Below are 25,689 nucleotides of genomic sequence, written 5' to 3' on the forward strand. Positions count from 1 at the left end.
TGCACCATTGCCCAAGATGATCGTCGTGGAGGCATAGAAGAAATCATGGTCCTCCACGGTGCATGGGTTTCCCAAACCCACCCATAGTTTGCTCGGTTCTTTCCATTCATACCAAAGCCATCTCAAACGCAAGGCGCGGGCAAATTTGTCGGTGTTGAGGACTCCTAGGCCTCCGTATGCAGTAGGACGACAGACCACCTCCCAGTTGACTTTACACTTTGCACCAGTTGTCTTGTCCGATCCCAACCAAAGGAAGGCCCTTGCAATCTTGTTTAGGTTGTGCAGAGTCCCTTGCGGGACAATAAGGGGTGTGATGGAGTACACGGCTTGGAAGGTGATGATTGATCTGACAAGCGCCGTGCGACCAATGGTGGTGATGTTTTGGCCCTCCCAAGTGACCAATTTACCGGCCGCTTTATCCTCAAGATACTGGAAGTCAGCTTTCCGTAGTTGCCAAACCGAGAGCGGCAGCCCCAAATATTTTATGGGGAAGGAGGCCCTTGACGCCGGCATATTATGGAGGGTCCGCTCCAAGTCAAGGTGAGCACGCCAAATGAGCACAACTGAGCTTTTTTGAAGGTTGGTGTAGAGGCCCGGAACCTCTTCAAATCCTTTTAGTATTACTGACAGATTGTCAATATCCCTCTTGATTGGAGCCATAAAAATTGCCGCATCGTCGGCATAGAGGGAGGTTCTCACCATGGCTCCTCACCCACGAATCTTGCGGATGAGACCTTTGCGTGTCGCAAGTTCAAGAATCTGATGAAGAGGGTCAATCGCCAGGACGAACAACAACAGTGTGACGGGGTCTCCTTGTCGCAGGCCACAACCGTGCTTAATGGGGGGTGGGGCGGGAATGCCATTGAGAAGGAAGCGCGACGAGGAAGAGGAGAGCAAAGCGGCAATCCAGTCCCTGAATTTATTCGGTAGTCCCTTGCATTGAAGCAAGTCCAGAATGTATTCCCACTTGACCGAGTCGAAGGCTTTTTTTATGTCGAGCTTGAATAGGAGAGAGGGGGTCTTGCATTTGTGTAGTCGGCGGGCAAAGTTGCGAACATACATGAAGTTATCATGTATGCTCCTTTTCTTTATGAATGCGCTTTGAACATTGGAGACAAGTGCGCCCATGTGAGGAGCGAGCCAGAGGGACGGGATCTTGGCAATGATTTTGGCGATGGCATAAATAAGGCTAATGGTCCTATAGTCGGAGATGCCTTCAGCCCCTTCCTTCTTGGGCAAAAGGGTCACATTGGCTGAGTTAGGCCATTGGAGGTTGGAGGTGCGGAGGGAGTCGAAGCAGTTTATGACCATCATGATATCATGCTTGATGTAACTCCAGCATCTCTTGAAAAAATGCCCGTGAAGCCATCTGGCCCGGGGGCCTTGTCTCCGGGCATTTCTTTAATTGCCACCCGAACCTCTTTCTCTGTGATTGCATCACCAAGGTCATGCACATCATGAGTCTGGATGTTGAGCTCATCCCAATTGAAATCGAAGTTGGTCGAGGTCCCATGACCCAAGACACCAGTGAAGTGGTCATGGATGGTCTTCTCTTTCTGCTGATGCTTTGTAACCCAACCGTGGGCCACCTTAATCCGGTGGATGTGATTCTTTCTCCTCCTAGCGTTTATTCGTCGATGAAAGAATTTTGTGTTGGCATCACCCTCTTTTAGGTTTGCAATCCTCGCGCACTGGCGTTTCCTAGCCCGTTGCAGAACCGCAAGGCTTATCACCCTCTGCTTGAGCCTAGAGCGAAGGTCAAGCTCCTGAGGTGAAAGCAGGAGTTCCTCCTGAGCAATGTCCAGACGAAGAATCACCATGTGAGCCGCATGGAGATGGACCTTGGCCTTGGAGAAGATTTTCTTGCTCCACTCCGAGAGTCGAAGCACGGTCTTCTTGAGCTTATGATGCAGTCTCCGGTATGGATCGCAGTGAGCTACCGGCTCATTCCATGCTTTTTGGACCACTTCATGGAATCCAGGCAAGGATACCCATAGGTTCTCAAACTTGAAGGAGCGTGGTCGTCTTGGTCCCTTGTCATCCGCTAGCAGCAAAGGGCAATGGTTGGAGAGAGAGGACGATAAGGCATGGAGAATATGGGTGTTGAAGGTAGTGTCCCACTCCGCATTGCAGAAGAAGGAGTCGAGCTTGCAAAGGGTTGAGTTGTTTCGCTCGTTGCTCCAAGTGAAGCGCCTATTCTGGAGGTGTATTTCTTTAAGCTCACAGGATTGCAGCGCGGCGCGGAAATGGTTGATCCTGCTCTGGTTCACATTGCGTTTATTTTTGTCCCTCGCTCGGTAGATCTGGTTGAAGTCCCCTAATGCAAGCCATGCCATCCTCGGCAAAGGCTTCTGGCTGATAATCTCCGCAAAGAATGCATCTTTGCACGCCGCGTCAGTGGGTCCATAGACAGATGTTGCTTTGAAGCAAATACTAGATGAGCGTATTCGCACCAAGGCTAACAAGCAGTAGGATGGTAGTGACAATGTCAGAGACATCAAGGAGGATTTCGTCCCATAGCAAAAGGATGCCCCCTCTAGTTCCTATAGTCGGCCGCTATGCGAATCCATGGAATCTGTTTTCACCGAGAGAAGCAACGATGAACATGTCGACATAACTCAACTTTGTCTCCTAGAGGCAAATAAGGTGACATGAAGATCCCTCAATTGTGGCCTTAACCGTTGCCCTTATATCTGGGAAATTTAGTCCCCGCACGTTCCAACTCAGCGTGTTGATTGGTTGCTCTGTCATGGGGAACCTGGTCGCACCCAAATCATTGCCCATAAGGCGACACAGAGACACAACAAACTTGGCTTAGAAAGCCACATACTGATACAAATGATAGTCATTGACTTACAATAGCAAATAGCACTAAGATAAGGCCCTGGAAAACAGGCTCCAGTAGGTTGCACTAACATGGCACACCTAAATTCCCTAAACAGCAAACTAGTAGCAGCCATTCTCGGGTGAGCGCCGCCTGCGCTCCGTCATCTTGTGGTCTAGTGGCTGTGTCCAGCAATCCGTCTCCTCCATGGCCAATCAGTGCGTCCTCGACGACGTTGACGGTTGTGTTGTCAAGCTCAAAGAACTCCCTCATGGCAACAATTACATCATCAAGAAGGTGCTCTTTGAACTTGTTTATGAACGCTTGAAGAGTGCTCTCGGTGACGTCTTCACCGTCCCTGGTGATGCCCATGCTACAACAAATCAGCCTTTCGGTCGTCTTCGCCGCCCGTACAGCCGCCGGACGCACAGCAGCGTGCCGCACCCGTTGCAGCGAGAGGCCACCAGCAGAGGAAATCTTGATGCCCGCCAGCGTCTTCCGGCGCGCTGCTGGCCTTCTAGGAGGGGTCGACATCGGCGAGGTGTGCAGCTGGGGCTGCGCCTGAGAAGGCGCCAACAGCGCCGGTTGGCGCATGCAGAAGAGCAACTCCGGGAGCTCCACCGCAGGGCACGGCGCGGCAAGCGCCGCCAGGCCTGCCGGTAGCGAGTCATCCGAAGTGCGCTGGCGAGCCCGAGGCGACGTGGGGGTGCGCTGCAATGTTCCACTACAGGGGATCGCTGGAGTTGGAGAAGCTTCGAAGCCCGGAGGACGCGCTGGCGAGATAGAGAGGAGAGGGCGCTGCATGGTCGTAGGGGAGCATAGCTCGATGAGCGCCGGGCTGGAAGCCATGGCGGCGCGCGCCTCGTCACGCTTGGAGCTTGGGGGAGTCCTCGACACAGTGGTTGGCGATAGAGGTGGCGAGGACGGGGGAGTACTAGCCACACGGGACTAGCGCCTGGCCGATTCTGGGCGTGGCTACCTCACCGGGCTGCGGCCACGGGCCTCGGCAGCCGCGGCAGGCTGGACAACCACGGGAAGCACCGGTGCTTGAAGGATGGGCTGGAGTTCCCGCTCTTGCGCCATGGGCGTGCTCATGGAGCCGGAGCCCAGCAGCAGTGTCCTGTTGGGGACGATGAGAGGCAGAGGCGACGAGGCGCGGCGCCGCCCGTCGCGGCTGCCCCGGCGGCCGTCGCGGTCACTTCTGTCGTTGTCGCGCTAGTCGTCCCGTGGCGCGCGTGATAGGCTCCTGCGGATGCGGTCGCCCCAGCCTTGGCCACCCCTGGGCGCGTCCCACCCATCGCGTCCGCGCCCGCGATCGCGGTCACCCTCATCATCCTTGTCCCTGCGGTAGTGGCGTACGGGCCGGGAGACCCTCTCGCGTCTGTCTCTCGCCTTTGACTCGCTGTCCACCACGTTGTAGCACGAGTGGTTCGGACGGGACACAATGTTGCCGGAGAATGGGTCTTCATGGATGTCGAGGTGAACGAGGACCCGATGCTCGAGTCCCCTGCGCCCGTACACCGGCTCACCGCCGTTGCGCGCAGATAGAGTAATCCAGCTGATCCTCGGCACCTTGCCAGGGCAAGATGTCCAGGCCCAGAGCGCCAACACCTTGGTCGTGGTTTTCAGCTTTGAAGCAGACTCGATGTAGTCGAGCGAGCAGCCGGAGCCGACGGCGTTGGCGACCGCCTACTCATGCCAGACGTACAGGGGGAGCCCTTCGAGGCAGAGACGGACGTGGTGACGCATGTCGACGTGCTCCCCGTGCTTCTCCAGCCGCCAAGCACGGAGCTGGAGCTTGGTGTCGCAGAAGGAGATTTCACGGCGAGCTGCAGCAAGGTCGGCGTGGTGCTTGTGGATGAAGCGGACTAGGAACTTCTCCGGGTAGTGGAAGACTACGATGACGTCCTCTTGCAGCGCACCAATCTTGTTGGCGATGGCTGCCGTCACCTCGTTGGTTGATGCTGACCGGTCTGTCGAACCAGGCGAGCACCGCGTTGGATTCCAGCAGGGCCAGCTCCATGAGCATCGCAGGAGAGTTGTGGACGACGGCGAAGACCTCAGGGCGGGTGGTGTGGTCACCAGACCAAGCCATGGGAGCAGCAGAGGAAGCCATCGCGGGAGGTGAGACCTGGCGAAGCTTGGGAGCACCTGGCCTGAGGTGGGGACGCGGAGGGTGGGTGTAGCCGCGAGCCTTGTGGCCGGAGCGGAAACAACGCCTGCAGACGATGGGGTCTCTGCAGTAGATAGCTTTGTGGCGCGGGTGAAGACAGCGAAAGCAGAGCCCTTTAATCCAATCGGGCCGAGGTGCGCGTGCAGTGAATGTGGTGACGTGCTTGGCCGGCGAGCGAGGCCGGCGGGACTTTGCTTCCACCCAGGGCGCCGTCACCTCAGCCTTGAGCCCCGCGGCCGCCGCGCCTTGTTCAACTTCCTCATAACTAAGTTCGCATGGGTCCCCGTTCGTCGTATCGGCATTTTTTAGGTGTGAAGCGAAGTTCACCAGAAATGCTAGCTATATGCTTAACACAGGGTCACGCCGACTTGACTGCACATCGCGCCCCTGAGTCATCTCTGACCGAAAGCAGGAGAGCCATCCCGTGCCATCTCCTCCATTTACTCCGGGTGGGCTGGCAGTACGGGCAGCCGCCGCCGCATTGAAGCCAGCAGTTAGGGCGGCCGCACGGGCGAGCAGCTCCGGAGGGGTCTCCAGGACACACTCCACGCCATCCAGGAGGCAGGGAGGGCGTCCAGGCGGGGTGGCGGCGGTGTGCCCAGCCCCAGATCTGGTTCAGCAGCTGGCTGGCACACGGGCAGCGAGCGCTGCAAAGGGGGGACTTCCCAACGGAGCAGCGAGGGCTTGTGGAGGAGGCCGGCGAGCAGCGTCAGGGATTGGGGCTGGGAGGTGGCCGACGGCGTCGGAGGGAGCGCCGCCGGTATGGGTCAGGTGGCTACGGGGAGGGTTGGGGCGGAAGCGGACATGGCTTGGCTCTATAAGATAGTAGTATAATATATGAAATGACTCTAACACTGGTTTGACCTTCACGTGAAGTAGCAGCCATGAAGGGATTCAACAAAACTGCACCATCTGACGAATGGCACTGTGGGTCTGTGGCTAACTTAATAATAAAATAAAAGGAAAAGGAGAGGAGAGGATCATCCCTGTGCATGCATTGCCTGGGGAGGACGGCTTCTGGCCCCTTCGTGTCCGCTTGGGACCCAGGATCACACGAGGCCAGTGCTCAGCCGACGAAGACGCTTTCTGTCCTCGGTCGTGTCGATCTCTACGCTTAGTGGCTGCCCAACGCATAATTTTTTTATCTGATCTAAGATCGAAGTCGATCTGGACGAGTCAGTGAAATGAGATTGCGATCCAACAACAATAACTCTCGAAGAAATAAATTCGTGTGGAACAAATCTAACTGAAAAAACAGCACCTGATCATCTCATCGATCCATGGCGATCACCCAACAGGCTAATGAAAGCATCAATATCGATTCTATATCCGACGTATCTCGTAGTAGAAGTCCTAAACTAGGCGTTTTGGAGAGATGGTAACATGGACATGAATTTTACCCAGGTTCGGGTCCTCTTGATGAAGGTAAAATCCTACGTGCTGCTTTTGATTGTATTGATATGGGTATAGTATAGGGTACATGCGAAATTGCATAGAAGCACACGGCGACGACGCGCTCTGGAATGTATCTACCACGAGACTATTCTAATGAATATGAGATCATCTATTGACTAGCCTGGCCTCGGTTTATATAACAAATCAGAGGCCTAGGGTTTAAGAGAATCCTTGTCTTATGCATCAAGTCTTGTGAAAACCTTCTTGTATGCGGTATGGACTGTCCGGAGTGGCTCACGAGCGAACCGCCATGGGGTCCTCGGCCCGATCCAGTTGGTCGGGAAACGACGTGGTGAGTACCCCTTAATGACACCGTCAGAGGGCAAGTTTAGTTTGTTGAAAAAGTCCAACGAAACCCGTAACAAGCCCGTCGATGTAGCATCTTTGGGTTTTTTGTACCGAGCTTTCCAATGACACTGATGTCTCATTCCGACAAAGCACACAAGAAATTCAGCTACTGAAAAATCGATGCAGATGCAGAATATAATTTTCCAAAAAAGACGTCGAGCCCAGCAAGATGGCCTAACACGCTACAAGCTCATACAAATGACACATCTGCTCGACAATGTTGTTTTTCTATTTGAAAGTAGCATAATACCCGGGAGAGTATTTGTGGCACGCAAGTGCGGGGGCACTCATGTACGTGGTGCCCAATTTTTATTTTGGCTATCGATTTTCAAAGTTTTATATATTTTATTAAATGAAAATTTCAAATTAGTTCTGTTTTCATATCCGTGTTTGTCACGAGCGCTTTAAATAAGATCCATTTTGAATATATTTAGACCACTTTTGAAAAAATATGTTAACTTTCACTGCTTGAAACTTAGTACGGGGCGACTGATAAAAATCATTATTTAGTGTCTACGACCAACAGAAAAAAATGCTTAAAATTATATCTCGAAATGGTTAAAACTTAGCATTTTAGATGCAAAAAACACAAGTTTCAAACGTTAAAACTTAATACTTATTATGTCCTCATGTGGGATTGAACTATTGTATGAATCGTGAGCAGGCAGCAAGACTTGGCAGGTGAGTGCCCGAGCACTCGCGTGCCTCTGCGAATTTCCGCATAATACTCCTAATACAGTAATGCACGGCTAGAAAAAGAATTTAAATGATTACTACATTTTGCTGGCAATTGGGTAGCCACAATACAAGTTGTTTTGAAAAGTAAATGACCACAATATGCTTTTTTTGAGTTGACTAAGATCTTTGATGACACGCCGTTGACATCTTTTTTTTTGAAAGTAACACGCCGTTGACATCTGCTGCTTCCAGATCCGATCTTCATCAGGTAGAATTTCATAATCTGGTTCGAGCCACCTGTTATATGACTATGAATATGATGAGGAAAACTGCCACGAAAATGCGCCCTGATCGATCCCCACTATTTGTCCTGACGGATCAACTAGTTTCTTCTTCCTGCTCCCTGAGGTCAGGCGCGTCATGAACCTCCACGGCGTCTTTACCTTGCTGTACGAGCTCCGCGACATGGCGAACCAAGCTCGCCAGGTCGCTGTCCGAGGACCCACCCTCCGCCATTGCCTCCGTCGCCTTCACGGCGAGCTCCTTCGCCTTCACCCGCATCGCCGCCCCCTCGTCCATCAACGCAACCACCGCTCTCTCCAGGGCCTCCCTCCCGATCTGCACTTTCGACATCTCGGGGTTGCTGACCACGTGCGTGATAGGTACTTTGATGCCGGTCCGGACGCCGGCGCCGAGCACGTCCACGACCAGCATCTCGGTAAGGAACTGGTCGGCGAACTGCGGCCAAGTCAGAAGCGGCACGCCGTGGGAGAGAGACTCCAGCGTCGAGTTCCATCCGCAGTGCGTCAGGAAGCCGCCGACGGAAGGGTGGGACAGAATGGCCATCTGCGGCGCCCAGCCACGGATGACGAGGCCCCGCCCTTCCACCCGCGCGTCGAAACCGGAGTCGAGGCCGTCGGTCTCCTTGGCCACCCAGATGAACGGCCGGTTTGATGCCTCCAGTCCGGCAGCGAGCTCGGCGACCTGCGTCGGGAACAAGTGCGCGACGCTGCCGAAGCTTACGTAGAGCACGGACTGTGGCGGCCTCGCGTCCAGCAATGACGCGACGAGACTGGCGTCCACGGCGGCGGGATTACCTCTCACCGCCGTGGTTTCGGCGTCGGAGTCGAGGAGGCAGAGTGGCCCGATTGCCCAGACCTTCAGGCCGAGCGCCTCGGCGTACCGCTGGACGAACGCGCCCTCGAAAGCCGCGCACGTGTTGAGGACCAGGCCGTCGGCGGTGGCCTCGGCGTCGAGAATGTCGCGCCGGTGCCTCTCTAGCCCCGGCGACTGGAAGAACCCGGGCGACGTTGCCCGATTCAGCACGGCGCGTACCGGGAAGTCCGGCACCTCGAACGGCTCGAAGTCGTCGGCGACGCGGTCGTACACGCCGTTCTTGGCCAGGTTATGCACCGCGAGGAGGAAGAAGGCCGACGGGCCGTGGAACACCAGCCGCGGGACGCCGAGCCGCCGCGCGACGTCCGCCGGGTACGGGCTGCACGAGTCGGCGACGATGCAGTCAGGCCGCCGCGGCAGCGCGCGGAGGTACGCCTCGAGCGGCTCGGCGAGCAGGGACATGGCGTCGCAGAAGAGCCTGAAATGCGTGTAGTCCCTGATCATGTCGTGGCTCTCGCACCCCTCGGGCAGGCCCAGCGCGGGTCCCGGGAACTCGAGCTCGGCGAAGTCGACGGCGAGCCCGGCGCGGCCGGCGTGCTCCAGGACGGCCCTGTTGCGCGCGGCGTGGACGGGGGTCAGGACGACGGTGACGCGCGCGCCGCGGCCGCGGCCGGCGATGAGGCGCGCCATGTCCATCATGGGGATGACGTGGCCCTGCGCGAGGAGCGGCACCAGCACGAAGTGGAGCTTGAGCGGCAGTGCCGCCATGGCCGCGCCGTCCGTACAGCAAGACATCGCGCGCAGCTGCAAAGATGGATGTGCACGAGGTTGGTCAGGGAGACGCCGCGGGTGAGTGCATTGTGTGGCCCGCGCATACACCAACAAGGTTTTATTGCGATCGATGGCGAGTGGGGAATACGGACCTGGAAAGTACAGTATCACTCGTGATCTCGTTGGACCCGAGGTAGACGTCCAAGAGTTGAAATGGAAGGAACGAGGCCACGTCGAAGGTGAGGGTTTGTTTTCGAGACAAATGCGTGTGCGTTAGGGCATCTCCAACCGTTGTTCCCCCAGTACGCATAAAAATCGCTTCCTGCGGGTGAGCCACTGATACAATCGATGCTGAGAACGGTTTTGCGCCCAGTCGTCGCCCCCAGACGCCGAAACTGGCCTACTTTGCAGCTCAATTTCAGCGAATAAAAAGCCCGTATGGACGAGAATAGGCCCATATTCGGCGCGGTTTCGCCGTGTCTCGGCGTTCAATTATCAACACAATTATTTCTTATCATATATTTCATCATAGAAAAATCAAATACTTTAACAAAATAGTACAACAACAAATAGTTCAATACAAATTATATAGTTTAATACAAATTATATAGTTCAACAAATAAAAACTCGTATTTCATCACACGGCGCCCCCCTTGAGCCTTCATAGGTGCTCAATCAGATCTTTCTGCAGTTGATGATGCACCTGTGGGTCTCGGATCTCCTAACGCATACTGAGATAGGCAGTCCAAGTTGCCGATAGCTGGTGATCAACTTCGGCTAAAGGACCCTGCCTGCAGTATGGTTCAGTGTCAAACACTGGGACTTCTTGCTCGCTCTCGATGATCATGTTGTGCAAGATGACACAGCAAGTCATAATCTCCCACATTTGATCTTTGGACCAGGTCTGAGCGGGGTACCGAACAACAGCAAATCGAGATTGAAGCACACCAAATGCCCGCTCGACATCCTTCCTGCAAGCCTCCTGAAGCTTCGCAAACCAGGCGTTCTTGCCTCCTGCCATAGGGTTTGAGATCGTCTTCACAAATGTCGACCATCTCGGATAGATGCCGTCAGCTAGATAGTACCCCTTATTGTATTGGTGCCCATTGATCTCGAAGTTCACTGGAGGAGAATTGCCCTCAACGAGCTTGGCAAAAACAGGAGAGCACTGCAGCACGTTGATGTCATTGTGAGTTCCTGGCATACCAAAGAAGGAGTGCCAAATCCAGAGGTCCTGTGTGGCTACCGCCTCAAGCACCACACTGCAACCGCCTTTGGCGCCTTTGTACATCCCCTGCCAACCAAATGGGCAATTCTTCCATTTTCAATGCATGCAGTCGATGCTTCCAAGCATCCTAGAAAATCCTCTTGCTGCATTCTGGGCTAGGATCCGAGCAGTGTCTTCCGCATTGGGTGTTCTCAAGTATTGTGGCCCAAACACTGCCACCATTGCCCGACAGAACTTGTAGAAATACTCTATATTGGTGGATTCGGCCATGCGCCCATAGTCGTCGAGTGAATCACTGGGAGCTCCATATGCAAGCATCCTCATCGCTGTCGTGCACTTCTGGATGGAGGTGAATCCAAGAGCGCCAGTGCAATCCATCTTGCACTTGAAGTAGTTGTCGAACTCCCGGATGGAATTCACAATCCTGAGGAAGAGCTTTCGGCTCATCCGGTAACGGCGCCGAAATGTTCTCTCGCCATGAAGTGGAGCATCGGCGAAGTAGTCAGAGTAGAGCATGCAGTAGCCTTGGAGACGATGCCAGTTCTTTGCTTTCATCCGCCCCGGCGCCGAGCCACCTCGCCACGGCTTTTCATTGCTCGCCAGCAGCTGGCCGAGGGCGGCGAGCACCATGAGATGCTCTTCTTCCTGGACGTCGGCCGCGGCTTCCTCCTCCAGCAGCGCGGCGAGCTCTTCCTCCTCATCCGAGTCCATCGCCGAGGCAGGCAAAACGCCGAACACCTTGCGCTCGGTGGGCGTGTACCCGCCGATAAACCGCGCCTCCGCGGCCGGAAACGGCGGCCGGAAACGCCCAGCTGCTGTGGGAGGGGCTGCCGGGCAAAGCGCTGCTATTTTCCGGCGGGGAATGGCTATCTAGCGGAGTAGGGCGGCGGCCGTCGCCGGATATAGCTAGTGGTGGCCGAGGGCGCGGGGGGTGCGAGGCGAGTCGGGGGAAGAAAACCTTGACTTTTCCCCTGTCGGTGTGGGCCAGGCGTGCTTTTCCCTAGCGCCGGAGCCCCCAACTGCTCCCCAGCGCGCCGGGTTCGGCCTGTGACCGCCGGGCGGAAAAAAGGTCTGAACCGGCGATTTTCGGCGTCCTGGGGGCGCGACTGGGCCGTTTTTTCGGCGCCGGCGCCGAAAAAATGGCCTGGGGGGCCCTGTTGGGGACGCGGCTGGAGATGGCCTTACTACCGTAAAAACAACGGATTCTATGAATAGGCCAGGTCGAGCAACTATGTCATAAGACAATGGATGGATCGTTGATCAAGACATGCATGGGCATGATTCCCAGTAAATTGATTTGAGTGAAGAGCATAACTTTATTAATAATTCATTTTTTAGATGACTATTGGTACATTCTAAAATTTAAAAGTAGAACAAGAAATAATAGCAATATCAATAAATCTGAAGTAATAACGGCAGCAAGCTAGCCAATCGAGTTTGATAGTTACAGTAAGCATCTATTCAAAAATAATAATGCAGCAAGCATAATCTGCTCATATTTTTTAGTTAAGAAATATTTTTTTGTGTGGAACTCACATCAAAATGTATTTTATCAGAAAAAATTATAGACACTTATCCTTTCTTGAAGGAATTCATATTAACATGTTTGATGCTTTCTGGGTTTGAATTGAATCTATAAATATATTCCATGAAAAAAAAAGAATTTGTAAAATATATGCTCAATACCCTGAACTGAAGCTATGACTCTGAATTCTCCTTCGTGTTACTTTCTATGTTTATTATCTATATCTACTATGTGCTTCTTTTAACTCAAAGAAATATAGCTAATTTAGTTCACAAATGACACCAAGATGACCAGATCATATGTTCAAGTCACAGCCCGCCCTTCCTCTCCTACTATGCAACCACACAATTAGAGATGCATATCAGAGCACTGAAGCGAACAAAAATACCCAGGAATGCTTCCTTCCTGATGCATGTTGTTCTTGATACGGAAGGATTGTGGCTTGTGTAGAGATCAGGCCATCAGATAATTACGCACACCAAGCGCAGCACGCTGGACACACCCCACGCACATGACGACGGAGACGCATGCAGCCGGCCAGCATGCTTTGCCGCCCGAGTGGTGCACATGAGAGCGCATCGCATGTCACGCTCGCCGGACACAGTTACCGGTCGCACGCGACACACCAGCTATCCTCGTCAAACCCACCGTCTGCTGCTAGACAACGGACGTCTTGGTCGTCTCTTCCTCATGTTCCCTTCTTCCTCCTCTCCAATCGGGAACTGCTAATTCCCTCGATAGATTAGGCGGGCGCGTAGGCGACAAACGGTCTCGAGCGTTGCCAGAAAGTGCCACGGGGCTCTGGGACTCGCTTCTCAACTGGTTCTGAAGGTTTGCCACCTAGCCTTCCTCTTCCATCCTTTTCGCTCACGGTCGGCAGGAGGGACAAAGCACCCTGTGGAATTTGCCTCATCGTATGCGTCCGATGGCTCCATCTGCTAGTCCGCCTCTACCGCTGGACCTACCTTTTGCCTTCTCTTTTGTGAGCCAGTATTTATTGGAGGGTTAGAGGCGGCAGCCAAGGTTATGGAGATTGGTGTCTCGTGTAGGAAACAAACACGAGCGGGGAGACAGGACGGACGAAAACAACAACGCAGCGGGGGATATATAGATAGATTAGTACCACCTTAGATATAGAAAATAAATATAGACGTGTTGAAGAAAAAAACTGAAAGCGTAAATTCATGAAAAAGAAGTGTATTGTGACGTGAACCTACGGAGTCAATTCATATTTTATTATTAAAAATTAGGGAAAGATTAAAATAGACTTCACTCGGCTCGAGTCTTTACTGTAGTAGTTCATTTTCACTTCTCTATGGTCTCTATACGGTGTGAGTGAGAGGCTGTGAGCATGATCAATGTTCTCATTTACCGGTACCAAGCCAAGCTAGTGATTTTTGCTGGCACTGACACTCCAAAATGAATCAATAAAATAGTAATTTTGGCTTTTAATAGTGGGTGAAAAGCTTAAGCATGGATTTATGGATCAGATGTGTACATTTTTTTTACCCAAAAATTTCAACCTATTCATCTTCTTTATCATGGAAGCAGCGAACACAAGAAATAACAAAAATCACATCCAGATTCGAAGACCATCTAGCGACGATTACAAACACCAAAGCGAGTTAAAGGCACGCCGTCATCATCGCTCTTTTCTCACCAGAGTCGAATACAACTTATTATAGTAGACAGTCAGGTATGTACATTTAGTACCGTGAATACATATGCAAAAGAAACACTATAGTGCTAACTGAATACTGAATATAAGAAATGAAATTCTGATGGATGTGCGCCAATGAATGAGGTAGGTACAGGGATCAGTTCAAATACTGCAGCTCTGTCCGCATGGTACATTTGGTAGAATTAAGTTTTTTTTGAGATGGCAGTGTTAAGTAGGTTTGAATTTTTAATATTTAGCATTAGCAGCAACACCGACTGCTCAACCCACATCTGCCCAAATAAATGCCCACCGCCTCCACCTAAAAATGTTTCAATATCCTGCGAGAACAACATCATGATCTCTAGAAGAGTAGAGCATATCCACGTGTGTGTACCCCACCGTGGTACTACCTCAAAACTTCATCCGCCATCCATCTTATTTCCAACGATGTCCCGTAAATCGGCTGCAAATGTTTCGATCGGGATATCCGATTTTTTTTGTCATCTAACACAATCCTTCAAACATCCGCGGATCAGTACGTGTGCTCGAATTCTGGCAAATCGAAAAAGTTTGCGAAAGTCTGGACATCCGTTTGTCCAATAAAAAATTTAAAAAACTACCACATACGTTTGTCTTCTCTTTGTCCGGATGACAGAAGGCCACTGCTATTTGGTGAAGGTTGTTGTTGTTGTTATTGCTCTTTGATGAAGGTTGCTAACTGTGTTTGTTTGACATACTAATCACAAGCATTAGTTATGTACGTCCCTCTGCTGGACGAATTCTATTATGGGAGCATGACAAATATCATACTAGCACACAAATATTTGAAACAAATTTGAATTTGAATCACATTTATGGCATGTACTTGTCTTTAAAAAAAGAATTATATTAAATAAAAAAGAAAACATTGTTCTTACATTCTCACGAGGCTGGGTCGATTTTCCTTCTTCAGGAATAACACAATAATAGTATTGCTGATTGGTCTATAGTCTTTCAGGAAGCTTGGATTACAACCTTGAAGACGAGGTTGGCTGAAGGCTGCTAGCTGATAGGTCTATAGTCCTTAGGGATCTTGGATTTTCCTTCTTCGGGAATAACACAATAACAATATTGTGGATGCCTCCCGGCATGACGCCATCTGCAAAAAGTTTTTTCAGTGCCTTGGTCATATAGTTTTTCGAAGTGCCTCCAATGTCTTTGATAAAACTTAGCAGAAAAAACGTCTGCTCTAGAAGCCTTCAAAGACCCTATTTGAAATAATGTGTTGCTGATCTCTTCATCGTAGAATTCACTTCATAAAATATAATTTAACAGTTGTGTAATTAACGGCTCCATATTATACAGGATAATCTCAAGCTGCCCCTGGCCGGCTATGTACCACTCCTAAAAAATGATGCAGCAAACCACTCCATCTCCTGAATATTTTTTGTAACGCTACCATCCTCCTTCTCCAGTTGATTAATTTTATTTTTCCTCTTTGCTTCAGGTTGCTTTAGAGTGAAAGAAAAGGTCCATATTTCTCTCGTCATCTCGAAGATAGTCTAATCTCGGCCTTTGCTTCCAGAAGCTCTTCCTTCTACAACAGATTGTCAAGTTCCTTTTACATACGAACGAGGCGTTTCTGCACCCAGGTCTAGATGCTCCCATCCATAAACAGTAAAATCGTTTAAAAAATAATAACCAATTTTTTGTGTGGTGCAAGATGGCCGAATTTGTGATGTCCGTGCCAAATTTGGTGGAGTTTGGATACTCTAGGAGCTCGTGGCAAAAAAGACAAATTTCAGGCCCATGAGAAAGGTTTGAAAAAACATATTATTCATTGGCGAATTTATCTTTTTTGGTGTGGGCTCCTCGAATGTCGTTTGGCAAAAAGACGCACATAGTGCACTCAAGCATCTTGCTTGCAAAAATGTTTTTATTTTTTTTATTTCACTGTTCACATAGTGTAGATGAGCCTGGACACCATTTTAAATATCCGGTCTTTTATTATGTTTTTTCGAGGGATTATTATGTTGTTTGTTTGGGTTACTACTGTTGATGACAACTTCCAACTCTTTACGCGTCTTCTCAATTTTCCTGGGAAATGAGTCCATTGTCCTATTGCTCCAGGAGTGCGGCGCAACCATCACCTACTCCAAATTAGCACTACAAGAAGTATGTCAACTTATGACCTTCTGTCAGTGACCCTGAAAGAATGAGTCATAAATATACGATCATTTTTAGATCAATTGGTCAAAAGCTGTTCGGGGGGCTCCAAACCCTAAACCATTGCGACCATTTTGATCAGAAAGGTCGTAATTTCCTTACACGAAATGGTCATAAAGCAGACAACACTAGTCCGCTGCCTTATTTCTAGCTGATCATGACCAATATAGATGGTCATAACCTTGTAAATTGTGGTGGATTGGTATGACTTGGCGCCACCTCATCAGTTTTGCCTATGTGTCATGTCCATATGTCAATTTTTGCCCTAGGTTGTGAAGCAACCTATGTTTCTGTCATTCCGAAAATTCCCAAAAAAATCTCATAAATTCTTTGGGTCATATCTTCGTCAAATATGTAAAAATCCTTCCTTGCCTAGTTCAAAAATAATTCAACAATATTCATTTTTCTATTCTGTTCACAACAGCACTTTATGAAGGAAGTGCTATTTATATATTCTTGATTGCCCTCGGAATTCTTGGGCACTCTTTCCTATCCAAATAATTGCCGCATGACAAAATTCAGCTCCATTTTCCTAGCACATCTTCCTCGGCAAATTTCCAAAGTTTTTGTCCACTTAGAAGCATTGTGAAGGAAGTACCTTTTTATATATCCAAATGACATGAAATTTATACAGTTCCTTCATATGCCCAAATTATCACCCTCCTCCAAATTGCAGCTCAGTCAAATCATCTATGTGATCCCAGGTTCAATTTATATTTTATGGCCAGATTGGCACGTTGCAAAGCAAGTGTTATCTAGACCCCTCCTATTACCCTCAAACTCTTTGGGCACTCTTCCATACCCAAATCATTGTCACATGATAATATTCAGCTCCATTTTCCTAGTAAATCTTTCTCAGGAAATTTCCAAAGTTTCTACCTCGAGAGAAGATTTGTGAAGTAAGTACTAGCTAGGCTTACCCAAATGATCTGAAAATCTACCAGCGCATGACCATACCTATGTAACTTACCTACATCAAATTTGAGCTCATTTCATTCATCCAATTTCTCTCACTAGTTTTTCCAAGTTTCTGTCCATGGAAGAGCATTGTGAAGGAAGTACCACTTTGGCATGTCCAAATGGTATTAATTTTCTACGGTGCTTTCCAATGCCCAAATAACCATCCTCCACCAAATTTCGGCTCAATCCATTCATTATTTTGAGCCCAGCTTCAACATTCATATTTCTGTCCAGTGTGGTACTTTGCAAAGCAAGTACCACCTAGGATCCTCCTTTTGATCTGAAAATTTGCGAAGACATTCTTCTTAGTAGATGATCATCCTTAGCCAAAACTCATTTTCCCATTGGCCATGTGCATTTCCCGTACTGCCAATCAAACACTTGGCTGCTAATTCATCTTTGAGCATAGGTGGGTCTCCTCGTGAGATTCTTCTGTTATAATTTTCTTCCTAGCACCTACCTGGGGAGTTCCCAACCCACTAGACATGCCTAGGCCTCCCAGAACGCATGTCAACACCAAAGTCACGCGGTGACCACGCACCAGGCATGCGAGTTCACGCGCTTTGGAGTTGGGGCCCTGGGCCACCATCCAAACCTCGACGTATCACCACCAAACAATGTATTTATGCTTAAATAGATACTTATGTAACTAGAAATGATATTTGGAAAAAATAAAAAGCAAACAATAAGGCAGCTGCAGTTCAAATTTGACCCGCTTCTTACTAAATCAGCGGGAATTTGTCTTCTTCACCAGAGGTGGATCAAAACTTTTGACACCCAACTATTTTGTCAATTGTGCATTAAATATGGCCTAGTATTTTAGAAAATTGATTTGGTCCAATTTTGCAACAAATATATGGTAGGTCCTTCACAAAAAGAACTCAATTTGGGCACTCAGAAAATGGAAAATGAATTTTCCGTGCAAAGAAAATGACAACTCCCTTAGGCAACATTGTTTGGAATTCCAAGAAGCACCCTTGTGCACAATATGAGATCATTTGAACAAACTATGCCATGAATGTGGCCATAAGATTGATCATTTGGCTTGAAAACCCTGAATCTTCACGCGTGATAGCTCATTTCTGACAACACCTTTTTAAAATAATTGTCGTATTACAAGTTTATTATTTTTTCTGAAAACTTGGTCACATATAATGACACAATGCGAAGGTTTCCCAATTTTTTGATTTTTTATGCCCGTTTCAAAATACGGTCAAAACGGCGGGCATGACCGTTCCTAGCTAGTGGTAGAATCTTGGAATTTTTTTTGGTGTTTCTCTGATTAAATAGATACTTATGTACCTAGAAATGATTTTTGGAAAAAATAAAGAGCAAACTATGAGGCAGCTGCAGTTTAAATTTGACCCGCTTCCTACTAAATCGGCGGGAATTTGTCTTTTTCACCAGAGGTGGATCAAAACTTTTGACACCCAACCATTTGGTCAATTGTGAATCAAATATGGCCTAGTATTTTAGAAAAATGATTTGGTCCAATTTTGCAACAAATATATGGTAGGTCCTTCACAAAAAGAACTCAATTCGGGCACTCGGAAAATGAAAAATGAATTTTCTGTGCAAAGAAAATGAAAACTCCCTTAGGCAACATTGTTTGGAATTCCAAGATGCACCCTTGTGCACAATATGAGATTATTTGAACAAACTATGCCATGAATGTGGCCATAAGATTGATCATTTGGCTTGAAAGCCATGAATCTTCACGCGTGATAGCTCATTTCTGAGAACACTTTTTTAAAAATAATTTCCGTATTACAAGTTTATTATTTTTCCTGGCAACTTGTTCATATATAATGACACAATGCGAAGGTTTTCCAATTTTTTGATTTTTTTTTGAATTTTTTATGCCCGTTTCAAAATGCGGTCAAAATGGCGGGCATGACCGTTCATAGCTAGTGGTTGAATCTTGGATTTTTTTGGTATTTCTTTGATTAAATAGATACTTTTGTACCTAGAAATAATTTTTGGAAAAAATAAATAGCAAACTATGAGGTAGCTGCAATTTAAATTTGACCCGCTTCCTACTGAATCGGCGGAAATTTGTCTTTTTCACGAGAGGTGGATCAAAACTTTTGACACCCAACCATTTGGTCAATTGTGCATTAAATATGGTCTAATATTTTAAAAATTGATTTGGTCCAATTTTGCAACAATTATTTGGTAGGTTCTTCACAAAAAAATCTCATTTTGAGCACTCAAAAAAATGAAAAATGATTTTTCGTCCAAAGGAAATGAAAACTTCCTTAGGAAACATTGTTTTCCATTCCACTATGCACCCTTGTGCACAATATTTTTGGAAATTGATTTGGTTCAAATTTGAAACAAATATTTGCTAGGTTCTTCACAAAAAACTCATTTTCGACACTCGAAAAATGGACGAGAGGTGGACGGAATACTTTTAAGAGGAAACCATTTGGTCAACTGTACATAAAATACGGTCAAATATGTTCGAAAATTGTTGCGGTCCAATTCTGTAACTAATATTTGATAGGTTCATCACATAGATGAAAACAAAAAAGTGAAACAAAAAGAAAAAAACACATTTGCATAAGCTTAATTGTTATTGGTGGAGATGTTAGTGCCATGGATTGATGACATGGCACACATCCAACCATCCATCCATCCACCCACCCACCCGCAGACCAAACCCTAACTCCACTCCTCCGCCGGACCCCTCTCCCCCGATTCAGATCCACCCTTCGCCGCCGCTGCCACCTACCTCAAGCCGATCCCGCCGCCCGCGCCCGCGCGCCACCACCGCTCTTCCTCTGCCCGCCGACCCACCCCGTCCCTGAGGCCTCGCTCGCCGCCTTCCGCCGTGGGGCCGAACCCAACCCAAGCCTCGCCATGGACCAACTCCTCTCCCCCAACCCCGACGCCGCGGGCCTCCTCTTCTCCAACCCCGGGCTCTCTAGCATCGGCGCACCGCTGCCGCCCCCACCCTCTCCCCTTCCCAAGCTGCTCAGGCGGCGCCCAGATCTGCCACCACCGTCCTCTACAACCACACCCATGCAGCGGCAGATGAAGGAGGAGTTAGGGGCGGAGCGGCGGGGCCCTTCCTCCGCCTCCGTGGTCCATGGTGTCTACGGGCCATTCCTCCGCCTCAACCTCGTCGACTCTCACCGCCTCTGTGGAGTGAAGATCTTGGTAACGAATCTGAATCGCCTCTGTTCTGGGTTTCTTCTTCTTCCAATCCCTCCTTTCTTGATCTCACATCTCACCCCTCCTCCCCTGATTGATTCAGACAGGACTGCCTCCCTCCGCTGCCTCGCTCCCCACGGCGGTGAGGCAAGACCGACCGGCGATGCGCGGCCAGGTAACGCTCCCTCCCTTCCCTTCCCTTTTCCCCTGCTCCGCTCCATTCACCTCACTCGAGCTCTTCGATCCGTATTCCATAGGCCGTGGGACTCGGGCGGATTTGGTAGAGGTCTAGATGATGAAGGGGATCCATCATTGGAGATGAGAGGCGGATCCATTTCTCCCTCCTGTCTTGGCGGGCATTTGATTGGGACATTTGAGAGAGAGAGGGGAGAATGCGTCGGCCTACCTAGTGCTGGCTGTACTATCGACATGCATGCTGAATCTCATGTCTCAAACAGTTTCAGAGCTTCAGGCTATGGCAGCAGCCTCTTTACTGTATTGCCTTGATCATGTGAATGTATCTCCGCTTAGCCTGGTTCCTCCGCGTATCTATTTTCTTTAGCAAGATCAAACATCTTGTTTTTCTTTGCTCGAGTGTTTGTTTTGCTCAAGTGTTTTTATTGTACACTTATGCTAGCTGTTATTGAAATTTGCCCTGTGAATTCCTTACTGAAATTTCCTCCTGTTGAATTCTTAATGAAATTGTAAGCTTTGTTACTGAATTACAGAAGTATCCTTGCTTGTTCAAGAACAAATGTTTGACTGTATCTCCAATGCACTCAATCATTCTTTGTGATTACAGTTTTGACTGTATCTCTAGCATTGACAAATACCATTGCTTGTTCAAACTTATACCGGAGTTGCTTGTTCAACACTGATAAAATATCATTGCTTGTTTAAGGAATCCACTATACTGAAACAAATGTATTAATCCAGTATAAATCTCCAAGGATTATGTGCAAGCAATTTCTAGGATCAGTATTCAGTTTAGATGCAGATCTAGTCAACACTAGGGATCAATATTCAGTTAACACTAGGATCAATACTCAGTGTAACAATATTTAGTTAACAGTATTCTTCTTCCAGGCCATCGGGGGAGCTCTGGCGGCAGCACAAAGAGCAGAGCAGCGGAGCAGCAGCACTGGCACAGGCTTATATATTGTTGGCTTGTAGCATAAATTGTTGGCACGACAGCATAAATTGTTTGGCGTATTGACGCACTAATGCAATCGTACTGACAATTGCTAGTAACCAAAATCATATAAAGGCAGTCTTCTCTCCTTTAAATTATATTTCATGAACTATATTGAACCACTACAGCTGCTATAGATTTGAGATTCACATATTTTTACATTGCTTGCTCTAGGAAGTTATTGTTGCGTAGTTATCTTTTTGCATTGCATTTGTACAATTGTATATTCTTGCCACTACTAGGTGATTCCTTAAATTATTCAGTTCATTGTAGCATACCAGTTTGATGGAATGCCTAAGGTCTAAGGAGATAAACATTGGTATCCAGAATAGATGTACCTAAACCAACAGGCACAAAACATGCATATCCCTTTAATCCGCATTAGTGCGTCTAAGTGGTTATTGTATTGTAAGCTCCATCCATGGAGCAGTGAAATAAGCTGACGCTATATAACGTGCAGCTAGCTTGCTGTTTAGACATTTTCCCGTTTTTAAGTATTACTTTTCTCTATATCTGTAAATTGGATTGTCGATCTTTCCTGGAGTCGATTTTACGCTAGAGCTTCTAAAACTAACCAGTCCAGGGAAGAACTTCTTTCTTATCTTAATGTTTTGTAGAACCCCCAGATTGATCATATATATTGCATGCTATCATTCACGATAGATGTTCTGTCCATTGTTTTTAGTAATCAGATTACATTTCTGTTTGTTATGGTAATATAAAAAATATTCATGCTGTCAAAATTTTCACAGTGTGTGCCTTTCATTTCTTTAGTTTGATTGTTTACCTTGTATTCAATATGCTTTTAATGGCTGATCCTTCCATTTTTGTTGTGGCTATTTTCACAGGTGTTGTGTGTTCTGGAAGATGGAAGAGGAAAAAAACTTATTTTTATTGAACTAAATTTTCCGTATTCTATTTTGTTGTACGTATCATTTGATAGTTTTGTATGGGAACAAGTGATACTATTTTGTAGGGCTTTATGGCCTGTGATGTAAACATATTTAGTGCTGAAATATGAAATTATTTGCAAAAATTTGTTGAAAAGGAGGATCATATGTATGAATATGTGAATGGGCTGAAAAGAGTACTGGACCAACTCCAGGATTGAATTATTATTTGAATGTATAAAAAGGCTGAATATAAACCAGAAATGAGCTGCACAAAATTGTACATATATTCTTGAAAGGCCAAACGTGCATAAAAATTGATGGGCTGACCAGTTGGGCTTGGCCCATGTAGCTGACAAAAATTAACAAAAATAAATATACTAAATGGGTTGAATTGTTGGGCTCGGCCCATGTAAAACATCGAATCGGACCGGACTGATTCTTGTGCCACATCAGCTTGCCACGCTGGATGCCTACGTGGCCTGAGGAGGTTGCTAGTGACCAAAAATTTGGTCGTGGAACCAACGACCTTTTACAGAGGGTCACTTATTTCAGTTTACGACCGCCAGCTTTTAACCTTCTGGTTTTGGTCATAAAAAGGTCGCAAATGAAAAACTATGACCTTTCAGAGACCAATAGTGAGGGTCACAAGTTGACATATTTCTTGTAGTGTAGCTGCCACTCCTCCCAAATTCGTTGGATGCTTATGCATGGTCCATGCAACTTCTACTTCATTTGCTAGAGCTTTTCATTTTCCTAGTAAATTTCATATCCATGAAACTGGCAACCAGAACTTATGACAGAAAATTTCTGAATAAAATTAATTAACAAAGGAGTATGATCAGAGCGAGACGAAACAAGGTGTCTCACCTGACAGTCCAGGAAGATTTCCGACCATTCCGGGCATTCCACATCACGGTCAAGGCGAACCTTAACATTACATATGTCGTATTGTTTATTATCATATGTCCATACTATGCCGCAGAGACCAAGGTCATGAGATTGCAATGTGATAGGATTTCATGGAAGTCCACCGCCCCAAGCCATTCCCTCAGCGCCATCTTCAGTTGCCTCAAATCTGCTTCCTCCGCACCGTCAACCACCCCAACCGCAGCACCCTCAGTGACTCATCATATGAAGCCGAGGCCTACCTGACGCTACGAATAGGTTACCCACTCATTGGATCGCTTGTTACCGCATCTTCTTGTTGATATCTTAGAGATAGGGCAAAAGTTAATGTTGTACTCTTTGTCCTGCTTTAGGCTCGCTATCGTCCACCTCGCCAAAACTTCTTCAATGACGAAAGTGTCTGCCATAACAAAGCAGTTACCTACATGTTGTCTCCACCCGCTTCAGATCTTTTTCCCGCCATCGACAGCCACCGCAACCGCAAAACTCTTAACGAGTCAGCAGATGATGATGTGGTCGACACTGTGCCGTGAAGGAGGTTGTACAATCATTGTGTTGCTTTTTAGTGTATCTTCATGTCAAACCTTTGGAGTTTTACTTCAGATTAGAGATCAATGTTAACTTTGCGCGGTTCGTCCCGCTTCAGCCGCATCATCGTCTAGCTCCTCTTGAACTGCTCCATATAGGGAAGCGTCAATCGCACCAAAGATCTTCCCTCGAGGTCATATTTTGCCGCCTCATATATGCTTCCTTGCCATCGACAGCCACTGCAACTACATCACCCACAATCATCAGATGAAGCTGAGGCCTACACGGGGCCACAAGAGTGGTGCCACTCTTTCATGTCTTCTTATGTTATGCATCTCAATCGTGAAAATATATTACCATTTGTCATTGTTTCATCTTGCTGACTTATTTAGTCTAAAATAATGTTCAAATTTGAGTTTTAAAATGCTTGTGTGCCACACATGAAAGGAGGATGGAATCATATCTTTGTCTACTATCTGGTTCATTACAGGTGGGCAATTGCTTCCTCTCTATTAGGAAGTGGTTGATCCTCCAAGTGCATGGGTTTGTAGCAAGAAACAATTTCTCTTAAGTTACCTCAAGGTTTATCAAACCAACAGAAACTAAGTGATTACAGTTAACGAATGATCAGTACTTGCACACACAAATACAAAACCTCTTTATGCCCCCAACGGAAGTAGCTAGGTTGTCAATCTCACTAGCCTACTAGTTACAAAAGGAATTAAACACAACAATGGAAAGATTGGATGTAAATTAATGAAAAGGTAAAAAGTGTGAATTTAGATCGAAAACTTTATGGAAGAAAATGAATTGGGATCATACCTTCACTAGTGATCTTTCTCAAAAGATAAGTGAAAGGATCGATATGGTTGACTAGAGGGGGGGGTGAATAGGCAACTAACAATTTTTAGCTTTTCTTTACCAAATTAAACTTTGCATCAAAGTATGTTGTCTAGATGTGCAACTAGGTGAGCAACCTATATGATGCAATAACAACAAACAAACAAGCAAGAACGAGAAGTAACACTAAAGAGCTTGCACAAGTAAAGGTAGGAAATAACCAAGAATGGATCCGGTGAAGACGAGGATGTGTTACCGAAGTTCCTTCCTTTTGAGGGGAAGTACGTCTCCGTTAGAGCGGTGTGGAGGCACAATGCTCCCCAAGAAGCCACTAGGGCCACCGTATTCTCCTCACGCCCTCACACAATGCGAGATGCCGTGATTCCACTATTGGTGCCCTTGAAGGCGGCGACCGGACCTTTACAAACAAGGTTGGGGAAATCTCCACAACTTAATCGGAGGCTCCCAACAATACCACGAAGCTTCACCATAATGGACTATGGCTCTGTGGTGACCTCAACCGTCTAGGGTGCTCAAACACCCAAGAGTAACAAGATCCTCTAGGGATGAGTGGGGGAATCGAAAATCCCTTGGTGAAAGTGTAGATCGGGGCCTTCTCAACCACTCCCGAGCAAATCAACAAGTTTGATTGGCTAGAGAGATAGATCGGGCGAAAATGGAGCTTGGAGCATTAATGGAGCTTGAGAGGGAAGAGGTAGGTCAACGGGGAAGAAGGGGACCCCCTTTTATAGTGGGGGCAACAATCCAACCGTTGCCCCACCAACCAGCCCCGCAGAGGGCGGTAGTACCGCTTGGGGATGGTACTACCGCTGAGCCAGCGGTACTGCCGCTCCAGCTAGCGGTACTGCCGCGCAGAGGAGAGCAGCAGGGACCTGGACCCACAATGGTACTACCGCGGTGGTAGGGCGGTACTACCGCTGCAAAATGGTACTACCGCCTCTACTGCCGCAACTAGTGCCGCAAAACCCGACACGAGAAAAAGAGCCCTTGAGTCGAGGCGGTAGGAGCCAGACAGGCCAGCGGTAGTACAACTGCGGAGTCACAAGCGGTACTACCGCTACGGAGCGGTACTGCCGCTTGTGACCCCTCAGCGGTACTACCGCTGGGTAGCACGGTACTACCGATGGGACCCAGACAAGAGAGAGAAGATCTCTCCGTCGAAGCTGAAGTCGAGGCGATAGGGCCAGGCAGGCCAGCTGTAGTACTGCTG

General features: G+C 47.9%; 2 protein-coding genes and 1 pseudogene across 2 annotated transcripts; all 3 read right to left on the reverse strand.

The window, feature by feature from the left end:
• Nucleotides 1–1,310: 1,310 nt before the first annotated feature.
• Nucleotides 1,311–2,336, reverse strand: LOC147990361 (uncharacterized). Its single transcript, XM_087538181.1, has one exon. It carries the CDS (start codon nucleotides 2,334–2,336, stop codon nucleotides 1,311–1,313), a length of 1,026 nt encoding a protein of 341 aa, XP_087394307.1.
• A 420-nt stretch (nucleotides 2,337–2,756) lies between these two features.
• LOC147990362 (uncharacterized) lies at nucleotides 2,757–5,834 on the reverse strand (annotated as a pseudogene).
• Nucleotides 5,835–7,554: 1,720 nt separating this feature from the next.
• LOC125554603 (UDP-glycosyltransferase 73E1) lies at nucleotides 7,555–9,536 on the reverse strand. The gene has a single exon (XM_048718116.2). The coding sequence runs from the start codon at nucleotides 9,387–9,389 to the stop codon at nucleotides 7,857–7,859; it is 1,533 nt and encodes a 510-aa protein (XP_048574073.2). The 5' UTR covers nucleotides 9,390–9,536; the 3' UTR covers nucleotides 7,555–7,856.
• Nucleotides 9,537–25,689: the final 16,153 nt, after the last annotated feature.

Source organism: Triticum urartu, chromosome 1A, assembly GCF_056163025.1.
Source record: "Triticum urartu cultivar PI428250 chromosome 1A, HENAU_Tu73, whole genome shotgun sequence".
NCBI classification, from domain to species: Eukaryota; Viridiplantae; Streptophyta; class Magnoliopsida; order Poales; family Poaceae; genus Triticum; species Triticum urartu.

Coding starts and splice junctions, on each gene's coding strand:
- LOC147990361 (XM_087538181.1), bottom strand. CDS start 2,336: ATGGCATGGCTTGCATTAGGGGACTTCAACCAGATCTACCGAGCGAGG.
- LOC125554603 (XM_048718116.2), bottom strand. CDS start 9,389: ATGTCTTGCTGTACGGACGGCGCGGCCATGGCGGCACTGCCGCTCAAG.